Below are 19512 nucleotides of genomic sequence, written 5' to 3'. Positions count from 1 at the left end.
CGTATACTTTACAACTTTAAAGATATAACTAGCTAAAAACTAGTGTGAGCTGCGTCGGTGTTTCTAATGAAACAGTAATGATGAAAAGGTAAAATATACACCGTGAAAAGATGAAAAAACTTACTGACGTTTCGGACGCTAGTCCTTCGTCGGAGTAAAAGAGGAAAAGAGGCTCTTTTACTCCGACGAAGGACTAGCGTCCGAGAAACGTCAGTAAGTTTTTTCATCTTTTCACGGTGTATATTTTACCTTTTCAACTTTAAAGATAGAAGTCTGAAATCATCAGTTTTCATTTATTAATACTCTGATTTATAGTATTGATTTCTTGGATTCGGTAATATTTTTGAAGCACCAAAAGATGTAAATTTTGAGTAGATTGGTGACGGCGCACCGGTCGTAGACACGGCCTTGTATCTTTTCGTTCGAATTGAGACTTTCGCATTTTCTTCAAACTACGATATAAGAGCTAAATACATTTGCCATAAATGTCAAAGAGCAGAATGAAGGTTTAAAAAGTATCCTACATTCACCATAGTACGTACTGTAATGCTCATGTGCCAAAATATTTTGCACCAAGTACTCTGCTCTCTGCGATACTCGATCATTGTTTATATCTATTGTCGGATCTCTCATTCGTTCCGCGAAACGTTATATGTATGTACGTGCCCTGTTTTTCCCCAAAACAATACGATGTTTCAAAACAATAACTACCAAAATCTCAAAAAAACTTAATTACTATGTGTTTCGTCCAAGAGAATTTTATAACAAATGTTTCCATCGAAATTTGCGTAAGACTTTGCAGCGTGAAAGTGTACAGCGAGATCGCTCTTGTCTGTCATTTTCAAAATACAGGAGAACAAATCATTACCACAGCAATACCAAAATTGTTTATTCAGCAATGCCACACAATAAATAGATAACGGGCCGAAACATCATCGCTTTCGAAGCGATATAGGCTTGTTGATTCTACAGCGAATCGTGTATTCTTATGAACCTATATTCGTGTGAACGTGTAAACGATTACGAAGGAAATATGTAATTGTTGGACGAACCACGTTAAATAAAACCTTTGAAAATACACGCATCTCGACCTAGTCCCGAGGCAGAACCCTGAAAACGCCTACGATTCGACAATTTTTTGGGGTCGATTCGACATTTTGAGGTCAAATCCGAATGTTCAAGGAAGCCGAGAGCAAGATGTTTACAACAGGAAAACTGACTTTGAACACCGAACAACAACAACAGGAAGGAATGAGAAAGACGTTCGAATGAGCCGCATGAGTCAATGAGTCATGAGTCAATGAGTCATGAGTCAAATAGGAAAATTTATAATATTTTATGTTCTAGTTGTTGGAATACCACCAAACGATCTGGGTTAGAATATTGCTACCGTTTGTTATAGAAGGATTCAGTGGCCACCATCTATAGCAGGGCTAAAATGCGCGGATAGACTGGAGCGAATAAACAATCGGCGAGTATTCGTGCAGCTTTGCAGTGAGATGTTCTAATAAAAACAGGTCTTATCTCAAAACCTATTGAGTTTGGTAAGTCTGTTAGTAGTAGAGATATCTAGTTCAATTTTCGTTGCATAAAATATCGATTATCGGTTCAAACAACATTAGAGTCGAGTTGGAGTACAAGTCCAGTGAATGGTTCGAAAATTCGAAACTTCGAAAAGTCCAAGTTGGTTGGTGTTTTGAAACAATAGCGGAGCGCAGTCGTGACGTCACGAAATTGTGACCCCTGCTGAGATTCGGACAAACAAATCAGCCTTTAAGAGATGGCATGGCGGCAACTTCGAAAATTACGTCGAGTTTTATCACTGTTCTCAATGAAAATGATGGCGTTCCTGGTTCAAAATTTGAAAGCGAGCCGGATAACTATACATTAGAGCAGCTGAAACGTTGGCTGAAATGCAGAGGGTTGAAACTTAGCGGTAAACGAAGCGATTTAATCGCACGCGTCAGGCAATATCGTCAGGCAATAATCATGTTCTCGATCCAAGTATTGATGATGGAAAATGGTTTGAAGCCAAAGCTTTACGAGAAAAAACAGGAGATGATGTAAAGAAACCAAATTTACGAAAGATCCCGGACATACCAAATTCCGGATGGAAGAAATTCCCGGCATACGATATACCATCGCAGTTTAACTACGGCCACGTGCACTACTATGGCTTGGAATCCCTTCCATCAAGCAACGAGGAAGAGAACGACGACAACGAGAGCCATGGACTTGGCCACATGACTGATAAACCCTTTAAAAACGGACGAAAATACGTAGAATCCGGCTTTGTGCATGATATAACAGACAACAAGAACGACGATTACTACTTTCTACGCGCTCATGTCTGGCCTTCTATGCGAAATGATTACCCTCATAATGTCACGATTGTTTTATCTAGTATTAGTGGTGCCGTTGTGCATGCGATGTGCAATCCATGTAAAGTCTCCCAGCTAGGTCGCTGTAGCCACATTATAGCAGTTCTCCTTCACCTTACTGACCACGTAAAGGCAAACGGGTTCACCGTATCAACACCATGTACCAGTAAGGAATGTTCATGGAACAAGGGTAAAAAACGCAAGAAAAATCCCCAAAGACTTTCTGAGGCTAATTATCCTTCAAAGAAAAAGAAAAGCCGAATAAAGGTAATCGAGTTCGATCCTCGACCACCACAATACAGATTCGTGACAGAAAAGCACTTAAATGCTTTATTTAGAAACATCGAAAAGGACTGTAGTCGCACAGGGAAAAGTTCTATGTGGACAACACAGTTAAAGCTGAAGTATGCCGATTACAAGCTGGAGGACATAGATTTATCTGTGTTGGAAGAGCAGCTTAAGGTCCTCGAATGCAACATCACTCCACCATCCCTCATGCAAATACAAGGCACTGAAGCTCAAAGCAAAAGTGAAATGTGGCAGTCAGAAAGGTGGCTACGACTTACAGCATCTAAATGCATTGAAGCATTTAGAGTCGGAAAGTTAGTCCTTGATGACTCAAGCACTGCTTTGATCAGATGTAAGAAGTTCATATGTTCTTACATTTGGAACTTAGTTTCTCCAAATTATCAGTCGGTTTGGATGGCACGTGGACTTGAAAGTGAACTTGAAGCTGTTTCAAAGTATCAAGAACAAACCAAGCAGCAAGTAGATCCATCTGGTCTCTGGGTTAACCCAAAATTCCCTTGGCTGGCATGTTCACCTGATGGTCTAGTAGGCCCAAATGGACTCATTGAGATCAAATCCTTGAAAAGTTTTAGTGATCATACCATCAAAGCTGTTTCAGAGGATTATAGTGTGGTTCCTAAGGAGGTACTAGGCAGACAGTGTTTTAACATCAAGGATAAGCAGTGCTATTTGAAGCACACACACAACTACTTCTACCAAGTACAGATGCAACTACTTGTCACTGAGAGAGAATTTTGTGACTTTGTTTTGTATGCAAAGGATGGTCCTGTTTCAATTGAGAGGATAACAAGAGATGATCAACTGATTTCAGATATATTGGTGAACCTCACAGCCTTATGGAAAAAAGTTATTGCTCCAGAGATCTTTGAAATGAGAGTTCCCAGAGATTTGAATCCCTTCATTTTACCAGTTTTAAATCCAGTTAATATTAATCCATCCTCTGGTAGTACTAATACCCACCCGTCACAGCCTACAGTGTCACCTGGTAGTACTAATACCCACCCGTCACAGCCTACATTGTCACCCGGTAGTACTAATACCCACCCGTCACAGCCTACAGTGTCACCTGGTAGTACTGATACCCACCCATCACAGCCTACAGTGTCACCTGGTAGTACTAATACCCACCCGTCACAGCCTACAGTGTCACATGGTAGTACTGATACCCACCCGTCACAGCCTACAGTGTCACATGGTAGTACTGATACCCACCCATTCCTGTCCCAGTCATCTTGTCATATTGATAACAGTTATTCCCAAGACGAAATTGACATTGCAAGCTTCCTAGCACAGTCAAAGATCCCTGATGATTTGATAGCCATACCTTGGGGAGGTATGACTAATAGAGGTTTAAGTCTTACCAACACATGCCCTCTTGACAACTGGCTCATGATTTTACAAAGTTTGGTAAAATCAAAGAAGATAAACCTTGACATTCTTAAAAGAGGAGATGCAATTAAAAGGGCACTTCATTTGGTGGAACTCCACCAATTTGGAGATGCTAAATTGACATTACCTACACCACCTCTGGTAACACCTGGTGACCTATATGGCAATGAGGCAGATTACTATATGCCACTATTTAGTTCTGTTCTTACAAGTGAAGTCACAACATCATGTAACCTAGCTTCATGTCCTTCACCATGCAACACACACAAGACATGTAGCAATACACTTGGGTGTCCTTCAGGCCAAGACTATTCGTTTGAGAAATCACTATCTGAATGGCTAAATCCTGGTCCCACTCTATGTCAAAGAAAGTTCTACAGTCAGCCATCAATTGGAATTCCATGCACACAAAATATTTCAATTGATTGTAATGGAACACAGTATCTATCATGGCACTGCTCTGGTATGAGAACAAGTACAGCACGTCACTTTTGCAGTTTTGGAGATATTTTTATCTTTTCTTTGGACTTAGCCAGTAGAGCAGGCTATTTACGGATGGACAATTTACCTATGGTTATAAAACTGAACACAAAGGAACTATATTTACACAGTGTTACATTATGGAATGGCCATCATTATATCTGTGTTTTCAACCACTTTCATGCATGGCTTGTGTATGACGGTCTTAAAGAGTACAGAAAGCCAAACTCTGGCCTTTCTATTTATAAGGCACAGCCACTTGGATATTCAATAAGCCATGTAATTTATATTGTTTAGATAATCACCAGGTTGCATTTCAGTGCATAATATCATTTCATTTTTATCATTTTTTTATAGCATCGTTTTACCTTTTGAACTTTCTTCTATGTTATAGAGTGTGTTTCATTAACTCATGAAATAAATTGTACTGATTACAGTGTAATAGCTACATAAACACAGCAGAAAACAAAGGAATGGAGTGACGTAGTGCGATAAACATGTTAAAGTGTATTTCATGAGTTTATGAAAGCCACTAATTTGTTAACACAGATATAAAACCATGTGACATTTCTTTAGTCAAATTGCTAATTCCGTATGTCAATATTACAAAAGCCTATTGTTCACTTAATCTACACCAGTGAATTTTAAAACCCAAACAGTGCTTTAACAAAGCTATATATGATGACTTGTAACATACTGTCTTTTATGCAAGCTCAGATGTATATGGCATATTAAGTACAATGACATGTACACAAGAACATTCAGTTGACCTTGAAGGGACTATCTGCACTTGCTTATGTCTGTCACAAGTCAATATTTCATTGACTTACATAAAGTCCAATGTTCAAGTGTTCTATTCATACAAATGCCTGACATGGGCAGGTCCATAGCTAGGATGGGTGAATGTGGTTGAAAATTTGCTCAACATGAACCAAATACAATCATTATACAGTATATGCCATAGAGTTGTTTTTATTTGGGAGACTTTGTTTAACAATACCCTAACAGAGACAGTTCTGTTGTAATTATTTTGATACAAACATTTTAAATTAGATAAATATTTAACTTCTTGTAGCCAAAGAGTGGGCCTTCAATGTCCTGACAGGGGTGCAGGTGCACCCTTTCATGGGCATCCCCTAGCTATGATCACATGCATGATTTACTTACATAAGACCTCTTGGAAATTAACAAGCACGCACGCAACTACCACTATTTGTGTAGCTAATGGTGCAATCGAAAGAGGGATTTTCCTTCCCACAAGCTTAAACTGTTTGAGTCTCTGATTGAATCTTTCAATGTGTATTCTCGCCTTTGCTATAACTCGTGTGTCAAGTTCTTCTTGTGCTGATAGGCTCTTTCTCCCCTTCAAAAATGAAGGAATTTTTACTTTGGCTTGGAGTGGGTACAAGTTATCTTGAACTGTAAAGCCTCTGTCAGCTAAAATAACATCCCCTGGTTGAATGTGCTTCATGATTCCACTTTCCTCAAAAATTTCAACGTCAGAAATGTCTCCCTCAAACAGATCTGATATAAAACATGCTCCTCCATTTGGTGTACATGCAATGAGACACTTAAAAGTGTTGGCGTGTTTGTACGAGGAAAAGGTATTTCCTTGTTGAGCAAAGTTCCTCGACGTTTCAACACGAAATTCTGTGCAGTCAATGCTGCATCGCACATTCTTAAGGGTCTTGAAAACCCTTGGTAGAAAGCGGCTCAATATCTGTCGCGATGGGAACATCACCGTCTCCATTTGTCGAAAAATCTTATACATCAGCTGAATAAACGTTGTAAATACTACTCTGATATAGCTATCTTTGATTTCCTTGTCGGGAGAACTGAGTAATACAGACAACGTCCTGATGGTGAATCCAGTTTTTAGCCTCAAGAGACAAATGTACAGCTTCTCTCGAGAAGACCACTTGGACATTCCTCGCTGGCACTTTACTTTTGATATCTTTCGATCTTTGTAACCCCAATATGAGATTGTTTCTAGAGGGCAAACATCATTAAGAAACTCATGAAGCATCTCAAATTGTGACGATGTGAGGCCAACAAAATGTTTCATTTGGTCTGGATGGTGCACAACGACTTCATAAGATATATTGCTTATAACTTTGGGGGCGCTAGATGAGCCAGACTGGAGCTCATTACGTAAAATCATGTTCTCGATTTTACTTGCCAGCTCGTGCTTTGTTACGTCCGTTTGTGTTGCCTTATTATTCTCTAAATAATTCCCTTCATCTTGTACAAGACAGTTCTCCTCCATAATTTCTTGATAGTCTTGACTTTCAATGGGAGTATCGTTGGTAGCACAGCACTTCTTTGTCTGCTGTTGTTCAGCCTGTTGTCGTTGTTTGGGGAGCTTTCTCTTTCGTGTTGCCTTCGCCACTCCGCTAGTCGAAAGATTCGCTTTCAACGGGTCTGGAAATTCTGTGGTCGGTCCCTTTTCTCCAGGCCAATGTTCTACACAAATATACGTGTCTTTTGTGATACATTTTACAGTGAAATCTTCGCGAGAGCAGGCATTAACCCATCGTTGGCATCCTCTCAAGATCGTTCCATGGCTTCGGAAAAGGGAGAAATATCTTTTTGCCCAAATCTGCCATTTCTTTCAACGATCTGGGCAGTTTGTCAGGGTATCTCGAGTCATTTTTACACTGTCCCCAACAACAGTGTTTCGTAGTGACCATCTTGCAATGAAATCGCGATTTTTTTGGGTTGAAGCGTACTCATTCACAGTAATACACAGTGAACTATCGGTTTGTTTGTCCGAATCTCGCCGGGGGGTCTAATTATGCAAAGCTATTTTTAGTATGACTGCGCTCCGCTATTACCATGGGAAGAAATAGATTTCAGTTCTAGGGTAGGTGTAACAATACATGCAGCAAATCAGCAGAGAATCTAATATTAAAATTTCATCTGATGTTTTTGGTTTACTGTGTTAGTGTTCAGTTGGCTAGACAATAAAGCTAGACACATGAAATACTGGAAGGGACAGAAGAAGTCCATGGCCGCTATAACTTCAATACCGGTGCCAATTTGATAATTTCCACGAGAGATAATATAATCTATTTTATTCTACTCATGACTCACAGACTCACGACTCATTGACTCACCGGACTCATAAAGCAGACGACGTCGGAATGACTCCAGGAATTAGAAAAAACATCTCGAAAACATGATGAAAGACCGTCTGAATATGCATGAGAGACAGCTTGAGCGAGAGCTGGCTCTTGGATTTCGAAGAAGCAAGAGAATATTCAAGAAAATATGAAAGATTTCGAAGGCCGTAAAGCCGAACGGATTATACAAAGACGACATTCTTTGGCGGGATATTTATCTCACCTGTCAAGACTCGTCAACCAATATTTGGAGACGTGTTACCAAGGGCACTAGGACACCGAATGTGGTTGGATTTCTATAGGTTTTTTTTCCCTTTCGATTATTTGAATTAAATTAAACGTATATACTTGTACTTATCTTGTGTCCGTGTTCCTTCGCTGTCATAATGCAGACGTTTTCTTCCAAAGGTCAAACGGTTTGAATAGCCGATGAGCGTTACTTCTTTAACAGGCCTACCCCGGGTCCTTAAGTCGCCTTAAATCACCTTAAAACGCCTAAAGTCGCCTTAAAATGCCTTAAGTTTGATCTTTTCAGACTTATTTTTTGCATTTTTGTTTTCATTACTTCTATCATTCATGCATTATTTGACCACCATTACCAGAATGCTTTGCAAATTCCCTCGTGAGAAAAGTAAGAAAATTGATGAAATGAACAAAACAAAGGAATTCTGGTAGCAGAGGTTCATGACACCACAATGCAAATGTCCTAGCTATTATAGTGGAGCACTCATAGTCATATGAATAATAAAAAACTGGCATAAACTCGACATATAATATTATGTAAATATTTAAGAAATGTCACTTAGAGTACAAACACAAGTGTGTAACATAAATACCACTAAATACTAAATTATGCTAATCCTATTATTTCCTATTGTTTAATTAGCACTATTTACTACTGAGTAGCTATTACCAATACCTGTTTCAGTATTATATTGTAAATAACTTTGAAAAATTATGGTAATAAAGCTAACTCATCATCATCATAATCATCATCAAGTGTTGCACACTTTTAGTGTTTGTACTCTATAATCATATATATAATAACAAACTGATATATACTCATAATATGAAAATAAACAGATATAATATGTAAATAATATTAAGACATATGCTATACATGAGCAGCCAGAATACCTCGCTGATATAAGCTGCCATACTAAGTTTTATTTATCTCTGTTGGGTCATTTTATGTTAGATAATTTTGAAATGGATAATGTTTTAAAATTCTATAAGTCTTAATGTATTTTGAAGTCAATCTTGCTAAAATATGTGGTTTTTGGTAAATAAGAATATTTGATTTTCCAACCAATACTTTTTCGACTGAGATTACTGAGGTTCTTAGAAAGTTTTTATCGCAGACCACGTCATCACTACTCCAAAATTATACAAACTATATAAAGCACTGATTCCTCTTTACGTGCATTTGATTTAAGCTTATATTTTTTGCAACTCATCTTTAAATTTGGCTCAGAAAATTAAAAAAGTAAGCATATGTATATGAATAATGCTGGAACTTTAAGGCCTAGAAATACACATACACTTGTATACCTAGACACATTTGACTTTATTAATGAAAGCTTTTACTATGTTTGATAAATAAGTCGTACTTTACAGGCAGATCGAGAACATTCTATAACATTATCTACTCACTTGCGAGCTAACGCCATGCAGCCATAGGAATTAAAGTCCCTTCATTCGGCTTACCATAAACCACGAAACGAAACGAAACGAAACGAAACAATAAAATGCGAAACGAAGATTTCGCATTTTACAGATCTTTAAAATGCGAAACCGTCATTTCGCATTTTACAGAGCTGTAAAATGCGAAACGACAGACTGTAACCTGAGGCTTTGCGATCTCATGTTTAACTGTAATCTTACTCACGAAATTAGATGAAAACTGTGTAGCTCCATGTCTTAGAAAATTAGAGATTACTTTGAATCTCAGTGGGAAGAACAGTGTAAACTTCCCATGTACCAAAAGCCACAAATTTATAAACTATATTGAAATACTTCAACTCGTGTTGTTGTGGCGCCATTTTGAATGCACAGGGACCCCAATCGAATCATAATATATGACAGCACAAAGGAAGCCCACAAAGAGAAAAGCGAGAAAAGGATTCAATTTATTTCTAGTTTTTTTTTCTCAGAAAAGCATGCAGCACAAGCTATGCATAACTAACATAAACATGTGGTTAAGTCAAAATTGATACTCAAAGTGATATTCATGCTAATGACATTTTTCTAGTACAGCTGTTATTCAGCACCAGACGCACCAGACTGTTATAACTCGACGGCAAAACATAAGGAAAACGCTTCAAAGAATTTTAAACGCCATACTTCTCCTACCTCATTGAAATAAGTTCAAAAGTAAAACCTTTGGCGCTAATTTTTTTTCTCTGGTGTCATATATTATGATTCGATTGGGGTCCCTGTGCATTCAAAATGGCGCCACAACAACACGAGTTGAAGTATTTCAATATAGTTTATAAATTTGTGGCTTTTGGTACATGGGAAGTTTACACTGTTCTTCCCACTGAGATTCAAAGTAATCTCTAATTTTCTAAGACATGGAGCTACACAGTTTTCATCTAATTTCGTGAGTAAGCTTACAGTTAAACATGAGATCGCAAAGCCTCAGGTTACAGTCTGTCGTTTCGCATTTTACAGCTCTGTAAAATGCGAAATGACGGTTTCGCATTTTAAAGATCTGTAAAATGCGAAATATTCGTTTCGCATTTTATTGTTTCGTTTCGTTTCGTTTCGTTTCGTGGTTTATGGTAAGCCGAATGAAGGGACTTTTGTCGAAGTCTCTTGGTTCGTTAGATGTATTTTTATTATGAAATCATGTTGCACGCATCGTTGTGCTCACTTCGAGTCATGGCTTGCCCAGAATAACTAACTTACATCATACTGATGTCCATATATGGGGTGCTATGACATCCCCCTCTGTTCAATTGTTCAATGTTCATCAATCTTATAGTTAATTGGTGTTGATCAATATATGTAAATGTTCAATGTCAACTTATATAGACAGGTTATATGCTTTTTTCTTTTTTTTTTTTTTTTTGTATCAACTCCTTACAAACTTAGTCTAATAGGAGCTTTGATTGTACGCCCATATCTAGTGGTATAGCTTGCTGAATGATTGTTTTGCTCCTTTGGTTTATAATCACTTAGAGGTACATCTCGGCTTTTGGTATCTTCAGTCATCTGTGGTCTTTCTTGTACCAATACCGCTGGTTTACCAAGTAGGTCTTGGGGATGATGTATGTTAAGTGCAGGTTGGGTTTCTTGGTAGGCCCTTCTTTCTGGCTCTTTAAGCTGGCTTGTTCTTGGTCTTAGATGTTCTCTGGTTCTCTGGTAGAGCTTACCGTTCATCTCGACAACGTATGTCCTTGGTTCGCTTGTAGGGTTTGGTTTCCTTGTGATTTCACCCTTGTCCCACGTTTTTTTGTGCGTATTGTACACATATACCGGCTCCTCGACAAGTAATGGTCTTGTGTCAGATTTACTTGCCTTTCTGTTATAGTACTCTGCTTGTTTCTCTTGGGAGAGTCTGATTGCTTCCTTGTGGTAATCATTGTCTGGATGTGAGGATTGCAGGACATGGTTGCTGCTTGGAATAAGCAGTCGGGGCTTACGTCCATACAATAACTCATAAGGTGATGGTATAGTGCTTGTTAGGGGTGTGATTCTGTACATCCAGAGTGCTGTGTAAGGGCACTTCTTTTCGTCTATGGCCTTCTTCCATAAGGATTTGCTTGTTCCTATAGCTCTTTCAGCGACGCTGTTCGCTTGGTGATGGTAGGGTGAGCTGAATGTTAACTTGATCCCAGTGTTTTCACATTTCTCACGAAACTCTTTGCTAATGTACTGCGTACCAAAGTCAGCATGAATGTGTGATGGTAATCCATATTCTGCTAACACGTGCTGGAAGTGGTTACATATGGTATTAGCTGTCATATTAGCAATTGGACGTACGACTGGAAATCTTGAGTAATAGTCTACAATCATTAGATACTTTGAACCGTTGAATTCAAAGATATCAGTTCCTAACTTTTCCCATGGTCTAGAGGGAAGATCTGGTTGCAATATGGGAAGTCGAGCTTGTGCTGGCTGGTACTTGTTGCAAGTTTCACATTCTTTAATCATTTGTCTGATGTCATTGCTGATCTTTGGCCAGAATACAGCTTCTCTGGCTAACAAGATACATTTCGTCTCTCCTTGGTGACCTTGATGAATTGTATCCAGTACTTGTTTCCTTAGTGATGATGGTATAAGGATTCTATCGCCTTTGAGGATTAACCCGTCTTCTAAGACTAGGTCGCATCTGAAGTTCCAGAAGTCTAGTAGTTCTTGTGGGCATTCCTTTCGGTAAGTAGGCCATCCCTCAAAGATAATGTTCTTTAGTTTGATCATCTCTGCGTCTTGTGCGGTTGTAGATTTCACTAGGTTGATGTCAAAAGGACAGGGCTTGTCTGTGACAAAGTGGATTTCTTTGTGATGTTCATCTGATCGTGCCTTTCTGTTGAGGCATACTCTTGACAGTGCGTCTGCAACTGGAATTGTCTTGCCTGGTTTATATTTGACTTGAACGTTAAATCTTAAACATCTCAGCAGTAGTCTTTGTAGTCTTCTTGGGGCCTCAGCAATGTTCTTCTTGAAGATCTGTTCAAGGGGTGAATGGTCCGTTTCTACGACTGTTGTCCGTCCCAATAAATAGTACTCGAACTTTTCGAGGCCATAGGTTACAGCTAAGCATTCGCGTTCGATGTTGGAGTATCTCTTCTCGGCGTCTGTAAGTGTTCTGGATGACATTGCGATGATTCTTTCCTTGCCATCTGAATCAATTTGACGAATCCACGCGCCTAATCCTTCTTGACTCGCGTCACATTGAAGGATGGTGACTGTGGTAGGGTCAGGGTCATAGTAAGACATCACTGGTACTGAACAAAGTTCCTCTTTTATCTTGTCAAGTGCGTCCTGGTGGCGCTGCTCCCATCTAAAGTGTGCATTCTTCTTTGTCAGCTCTCTTAAAGGTGCTGTCAGCTGTGCTAGCTTTGTTGAGTATCGATTAAGGTAAGTGATCATTCCGAGTATGGTGAGTAGTTCCTTTGAGTTATTTGGTGCCTGAATGTTCCTGATTGTCTCTAGTTTGTTGCTTGATGGCTTGATGCCTTCTGAGGTGAGTGTATGTCCGTAGAAGTTGACACTCTGCTGTTTGAATTGAAGTTTATCTGAATTAAGGCTTACATTGTTCTTCCTTGTTGCCACGAGCATGTTTAGGAACGCTTGATCGTGTTCTTGCTGCGTCGATCCCGCAATAATGATGTCATCCGCGATTCCGGTGACGTTTGGTATGTCTTTGTATACTTCGTCTAGCTTGCGTTGGAAGACGTCTTGAGACACATTTACTCCGAAGGGTAAACGTTTGAATCTCTTGTGAATATCGCCTGGACTCAACCAGTCCATTGTCGGTGGTGTGAATTTGTCCGCCATAGTTGAATTCTTGGACTTGAATATCGAAATTGAACGTGTTTGAAGTACTTGAAGTTGAATTGAAATTGCTCGAGGAGAATTATCTTGACTTGCTTGAGTTATCCCACGATTCTGACACCATGTCGAAGTCTCTTGGTTCGTTAGATGTATTTTTATTATGAAATCATGTTGCACGCATCGTTGTGCTCACTTCGAGTCATGGCTTGCCCAGAATAACTAACTTACATCATACTGATGTCCATATATGGGGTGCTATGACAACTTTAATTCCTATGGCTGCATGGCGTTAGCTCGCAAGTGAGTAGATAATGTTATAGAATGTTCTCGATCTGCCTGTAAAGTACGACTTATTTATCAAACATAGTAAAAGCTTTCATTAATAAAGTCAAATGTGTCTAGGTATACAAGTGTATGTGTATTTCTAGGCCTTAAAGTTCCAGCATTATTCATATACATATGCTTACTTTTTTAATTTTCTGAGCCAAATTTAAAGATGAGTTGCAAAAAATATAAGCTTAAATCAAATGCACGTAAAGAGGAATCAGTGCTTTATATAGTTTGTATAATTTTGGAGTAGTGATGACGTGGTCTGCGATAAAAACTTTCTAAGAACCTCAGTAATCTCAGTCGAAAAAGTATTGGTTGGAAAATCAAATATTCTTATTTACCAAAAACCACATATTTTAGCAAGATTGACTTCAAAATACATTAAGACTTATAGAATTTTAAAACATTATCCATTTCAAAATTATCTAACATAAAATGACCCAACAGAGATAAATAAAACTTAGTATGGCAGCTTATATCAGCGAGGTATTCTGGCTGCTCATGTATAGCATATGTCTTAATATTATTTACATATTATATCTGTTTATTTTCATATTATGAGTATATATCAGTTTGTTATTATATATATGATTATAGAGTACAAACACTAAAAGTGTGCAACACTTGATGATGATTATGATGATGATGAGTTAGCTTTATTACCATAATTTTTCAAAGTTATTTACAATATAATACTGAAACAGGTATTGGTAATAGCTACTCAGTAGTAAATAGTGCTAATTAAACAATAGGAAATAATAGGATTAGCATAATTTAGTATTTAGTGGTATTTATGTTACACACTTGTGTTTGTACTCTAAGTGACATTTCTTAAATATTTACATAATATTATATGTCGAGTTTATGCCAGTTTTTTATTATTCATATGACTATGAGTGCTCCACTATAATAGCTAGGACATTTGCATTGTGGTGTCATGAACCTCTGCTACCAGAATTCCTTTGTTTTGTTCATTTCATCAATTTTCTTACTTTTCTCACGAGGGAATTTGCAAAGCATTCTGGTAATGGTGGTCAAATAATGCATGAATGATAGAAGTAATGAAAACAAAAATGCAAAAAATAAGTCTGAAAAGATCAAACTTAAGGCATTTTAAGGCGACTTTAGGCGTTTTAAGGTGATTTAAGGCGACTTAAGGACCCGGGGTAGGCCTGTTAAAGAAGTAACGCTCATCGGCTATTCAAACCGTTTGACCTTTGGAAGAAAACGTCTGCATTATGACAGCGAAGGAACACGGACACAAGATAAGTACAAGTATATACGTTTAATTTAATTCAAATAATCGAAAGGGAAAAAAAACCTATAGAAATCCAACCACATTCGGTGTCCTAGTGCCCTTGGTAACACGTCTCCAAATATTGGTTGACGAGTCTTGACAGGTGAGATAAATATCCCGCCAAAGAATGTCGTCTTTGTATAATCCGTTCGGCTTTACGGCCTTCGAAATCTTTCATATTTTCTTGAATATTCTCTTGCTTCTTCGAAATCCAAGAGCCAGCTCTCGCTCAAGCTGTCTCTCATGCATATTCAGACGGTCTTTCATCATGTTTTCGAGATGTTTTTTCTAATTCCTGGAGTCATTCCGACGTCGTCTGCTTTATGAGTCCGGTGAGTCAATGAGTCGTGAGTCTGTGAGTCATGAGTAGAATAAAATAGATTATATTATCTCTCGTGGAAATTATCAAATTGGCACCGGTATTGAAGTTATAGCGGCCATGGACTTCTTCTGTCCCTTCCAGTATTTCATGTGTCTAGCTTTATTGTCTAGCCAACTGAACACTAACACAGTAAACCAAAAACATCAGATGAAATTTTAATATTAGATTCTCTGCTGATTTGCTGCATGTATTGTTACACCTACCCTAGAACTGAAATCTATTTCTTCCCATGGTAATTGTTTCAAAACACCAACCAACTTGGACTTTTCGAAGTTTCGAATTTTCGAACCATTCACTGGATTTGTACTCCAACTCGACTCTAATGTTGTTTGAACCGATAATCGATATTTTATGCAACGAAAATTGAACTAGATATCTCTACTACTAACAGACTTACCAAACTCAATAGGTTTTGAGATAAGACCTGTTTTTATTAGAACATCTCACTGCAAAGCTGCACGAATACTCGCCGATTGTTTATTCGCTCCAGTCTATCCGCGCATTTTAGCCCTGCTATAGATGGTGGCCACTGAATCCTTCTATAACAAACGGTAGCAATATTCTAACCCAGATCGTTTGGTGGTATTCCAACAACTAGAACATAAAATATTATAAATTTTCCTATTTGACTCATGACTCATTGACTCATGACTCATTGACTCATGCGGCTCATTCGAACGTCTTTCTCATTCCTTCCTGTTGTTGTTGTTCGGTGTTCAAAGTCAGTTTTCCTGTTGTAAACATCTTGCTCTCGGCTTCCTTGAACATTCGGATTTGACCTCAAAATGTCGAATCGACCCCAAAAAATTGTCGAATCGTAGGCGTTTTCAGGGTTCTGCCTCGGGACTAGGTCGAGATGCGTGTATTTTCAAAGGTTTTATTTAACGTGGTTCGTCCAACAATTACATATTTCCTTCGTAATCGTTTACACGTTCACACGAATATAGGTTCATAAGAATACACGATTCGCTGTAGAATCAACAAGCCTATATCGCTTCGAAAGCGATGATGTTTCGGCCCGTTATCTATTTATTGTGTGGCATTGCTGAATAAACAATTTTGGTATTGCTGTGGTAATGATTTGTTCTCCTGTATTTTGAAAATGACAGACAAGAGCGATCTCGCTGTACACTTTCACGCTGCAAAGTCTTACGCAAATTTCGATGGAAACATTTGTTATAAAATTCTCTTGGACGAAACACATAGTAATTAAGTTTTTTTGAGATTTTGGTAGTTATTGTTTTGAAACATCGTATTGTTTTGGGGAAAAACAGGGCACGTACATACATATAACGTTTCGCGGAACGAATGAGAGATCCGACAATAGATATAAACAATGATCGAGTATCGCAGAGAGCAGAGTACTTGGTGCAAAATATTTTGGCACATGAGCATTACAGTACGTACTATGGTGAATGTAGGATACTTTTTAAACCTTCATTCTGCTCTTTGACATTTATGGCAAATGTATTTAGCTCTTATATCGTAGTTTGAAGAAAATGCGAAAGTCTCAATTCGAACGAAAAGATACAAGGCCGTGTCTACGACCGGTGCGCCGTCACCAATCTACTCAAAATTTACATCTTTTGGTGCTTCAAAAATATTACCGAATCCAAGAAATCAATACTATAAATCAGAGTATTAATAAATGAAAACTGATGATTTCAGACTTCTATCTTTAAAGTTGAAAAGGTAAAATATACACCGTGAAAAGATGAAAAAACTTACTGACGTTTCTCGGACGCTAGTCCTTCGTCGGAGTAAAAGAGCCTCTTTTCCTCTTTTACTCCGACGAAGGACTAGCGTCCGAAACGTCAGTAAGTTTTTTCATCTTTTCACGGTGTATATTTTACCTTTTCATCATTACTGTTTCATTAGAAACACCGACGCAGCTCACACTAGTTTTTAGCTAGTTATATCTTTAAAGTTGTAAAGTATACGCACTGTTTGTTTATAGGACCTAGTTTAAATAATAGCTGATACCAAAAACATGTCCTCAGATATGCGCACGAAGCTACAACATATCGGAAGCTTGCTTCACAAAATATATATGCATCAAATGTTAGTTACATAGATAAACTCACCAGTTTTCTCAACTTAATGCTCACAGGCAGCTGAGACTGGCAATTGCCTTAATTTGCCGCACAATCACAAAAGCTTTTGGATAACTTTTCAATGACTTTCCTACTTGGCGACTTGGACCTAGATACTGACTTAGCAATAAAATACGCATTGTCGTAGGGTTAATCAATAATATATTTTTTTTCCAAAAAATGGCGTCATGCGAAAGGGCATAATATAGTCTACACAACTACCTCAGAGAAGATTCACCGCAACTCTCCGAAGTACTCCGCATGGTGAAATGTTTTACATTTTCCCATTGCATGTGATTGGATTAGGTGCAAAACTCTGACAGCTAAATGACACGCATGAAGACTATTATGGGCCGGCAAACCGAATGTATTGACTGTTTCAAAAAATCATAGTCATCAAAATGTCAATAAACTTCTAACAAACAACAGGAGGGAATTTTGCATGCGCACGCGCCGAAATGCTTGACTGAACACGAGTGCATAGCCAGATGAGCAAGAATACTGCATTGTTTACCTATTTAATCTAATATTTTTACCTAATTTACCAGTGCTTTAAACATTATAAAATAAGATACGACTAGTTCATCTTCTGGTCAACTAATATGATGAAAAAAGAGAGTAGTTTTCTTGACAGAATGGACTTTTTAGCGCGAAGAAAACACTGCAAAAGTGTCATGGCTGACTTCGTTGTCCATATATAACACAAGTAAAATACTCTCAAATATTCAGTGCCAGAAGTACATCGTATAGATATGGATACACATGGTAAGAGTTTATTAATAATTACAATATCTTGGCAAACCCTAACTGTGATCAACATTTTGTATATATACAAAAAGTATCCTTATTCTATATCAAATCAGTTACATGTTCAAATTTTCGTAAATGTTCGAGTAGCCATCACTCTAAAACTAGACGCTATCTCCACCTTCTGTGTTGATTTTTTTATTACCAGAAATCCTTCTTCATTCGAAAAATACAGGTTATTTTAGAGAGAAAAATCGGCTTCAAGGTGTATTTACATTGTTTTTTGGGGGGAGTTTGAAGCCTATGTATAAATTATATCTTCCTTTTACGAGAAGCATCAGGCTAATCAAAATTCTTTTGCCATTTTTTTATGTGGCTTTGGTAATATTGCTGTTCATCTCCAAGGAAGAAAGATATTTTAGAAATCGGGTATTTATTTCATTAGTTATCCACCAATGTTGTGTTCACATTATTTTCTTGCATAAATTACTTTAGAGAGAAATGTTTTTTTTTTCAAATTTCTCAAAATCCATACGCTATCTCCACCCTTAGCTTGCAATAATTATATTGTACGATAACAGTGTTTTCATATGATCTTAAGTTTCATGCCGCAAATAATCGGCTTATACCAAAAAAATTAAACTTTTTGCAAGTAATATATGCTATGCTAGCCCAAACGTGACAAAACTTCAAGTTGCATTTTTTCATGATCAAGCAGTACTTTTTATACATCAAGTTGATTTTCATTACACCAAGACCCTTGCGTTCTATGTCTAGTCATTTGTTTCGCTTGTCTAGTCATTTGTTTTTGATATCAAGCGCAATGTTTAAGTTGACAAGCAGCCATCACAATCAAAAGTCATTTAGGTCTTTGCGATTTGCATACAAAGGGGAACGCTAGAAGCACTCAGGAGATGATTGATTTCGATCAGCTTGCGATCGATGAACGCGCTAGGTCTGGAAGCTAGTCGCAGGGCGGGAGGAGGGAACACGTGTTGGAGGAGGGAGGGCGTTGAAACGGGCATGGGCACTACTGTGACTGTCAACAATGGCGGACCGTTTGTGGAGGAAGTTCGGCTGACAAGAAGATCTTTCAAAGGTAAATTTAGGCTTGTTTATCTTTGTTTTTAGGCAATAAAACAATTTTATTGGTGTAAGAGAACACCCAAAACATGATAAGAGTTTTCATTACGAAGAATTCGCTAGTTTTTGTACTCAAAGAACCATTTTTCATGATGTTTACGCTAGATTTTATATAGCAAATGCGGGCGCAGTTGCTAGTCTACATTTGAAATGTCAAAAAACCAATCTTGCTCAAATTTGCTCAGTCTGATTTTTTTCACATAAGTAGAACACTATATAAACATTTCAAAAAAATATAAGCTAGGTCTTGGAAAACATTGTAATAAAGCCAAAAATACCCTGCGCCCGCATTTGCTATATAAAATCTAGCGTAAACACCATGAAAAATGGTTCATCG

At 37.9% G+C, this 19512-nt stretch overlaps 1 protein-coding gene, 1 long non-coding RNA gene and 1 pseudogene across 2 annotated transcripts; 1 reads left to right on the top strand and 2 right to left on the bottom strand.

Annotated features, from left to right (window-relative positions):
- Positions 1-1739: 1739 nt before the first annotated feature.
- On the top strand, positions 1740-5515 carry LOC148907284 (uncharacterized; annotated as a pseudogene).
- LOC148907283 (uncharacterized) lies at positions 5504-7385 on the bottom strand. The gene has a single exon (XM_089036717.1). The coding sequence runs from the start codon at positions 6823-6825 to the stop codon at positions 5719-5721; it is 1107 nt and encodes a 368-aa protein (XP_088892843.1). The 5' UTR covers positions 6826-7385; the 3' UTR covers positions 5504-5718.
- A 7398-nt stretch (positions 7386-14783) lies between these two features.
- Positions 14784-15948, bottom strand: LOC148907282 (uncharacterized). The gene is made up of 2 exons (XR_016121171.1): positions 15396-15948; positions 14784-15313 (listed from the first exon to the last, which is right to left on the bottom strand). It is a non-coding gene; the product is annotated as an uncharacterized LOC148907282 (long non-coding RNA).
- Between the last annotated feature and the right edge of the window lie 3564 nt (positions 15949-19512).

The sequence above is a fragment of the Actinia tenebrosa genome, unplaced genomic scaffold (assembly GCF_029948245.1).
Source record: "Actinia tenebrosa isolate PJP-AT-01 unplaced genomic scaffold, QUT_ActTen_1.0 PGA_scaffold4__44_contigs__length_22323623, whole genome shotgun sequence".
Taxonomy (NCBI): domain Eukaryota; kingdom Metazoa; phylum Cnidaria; class Anthozoa; order Actiniaria; family Actiniidae; genus Actinia; species Actinia tenebrosa.
This window is presented reverse-complemented; position numbering and strand designations above follow the sequence as displayed.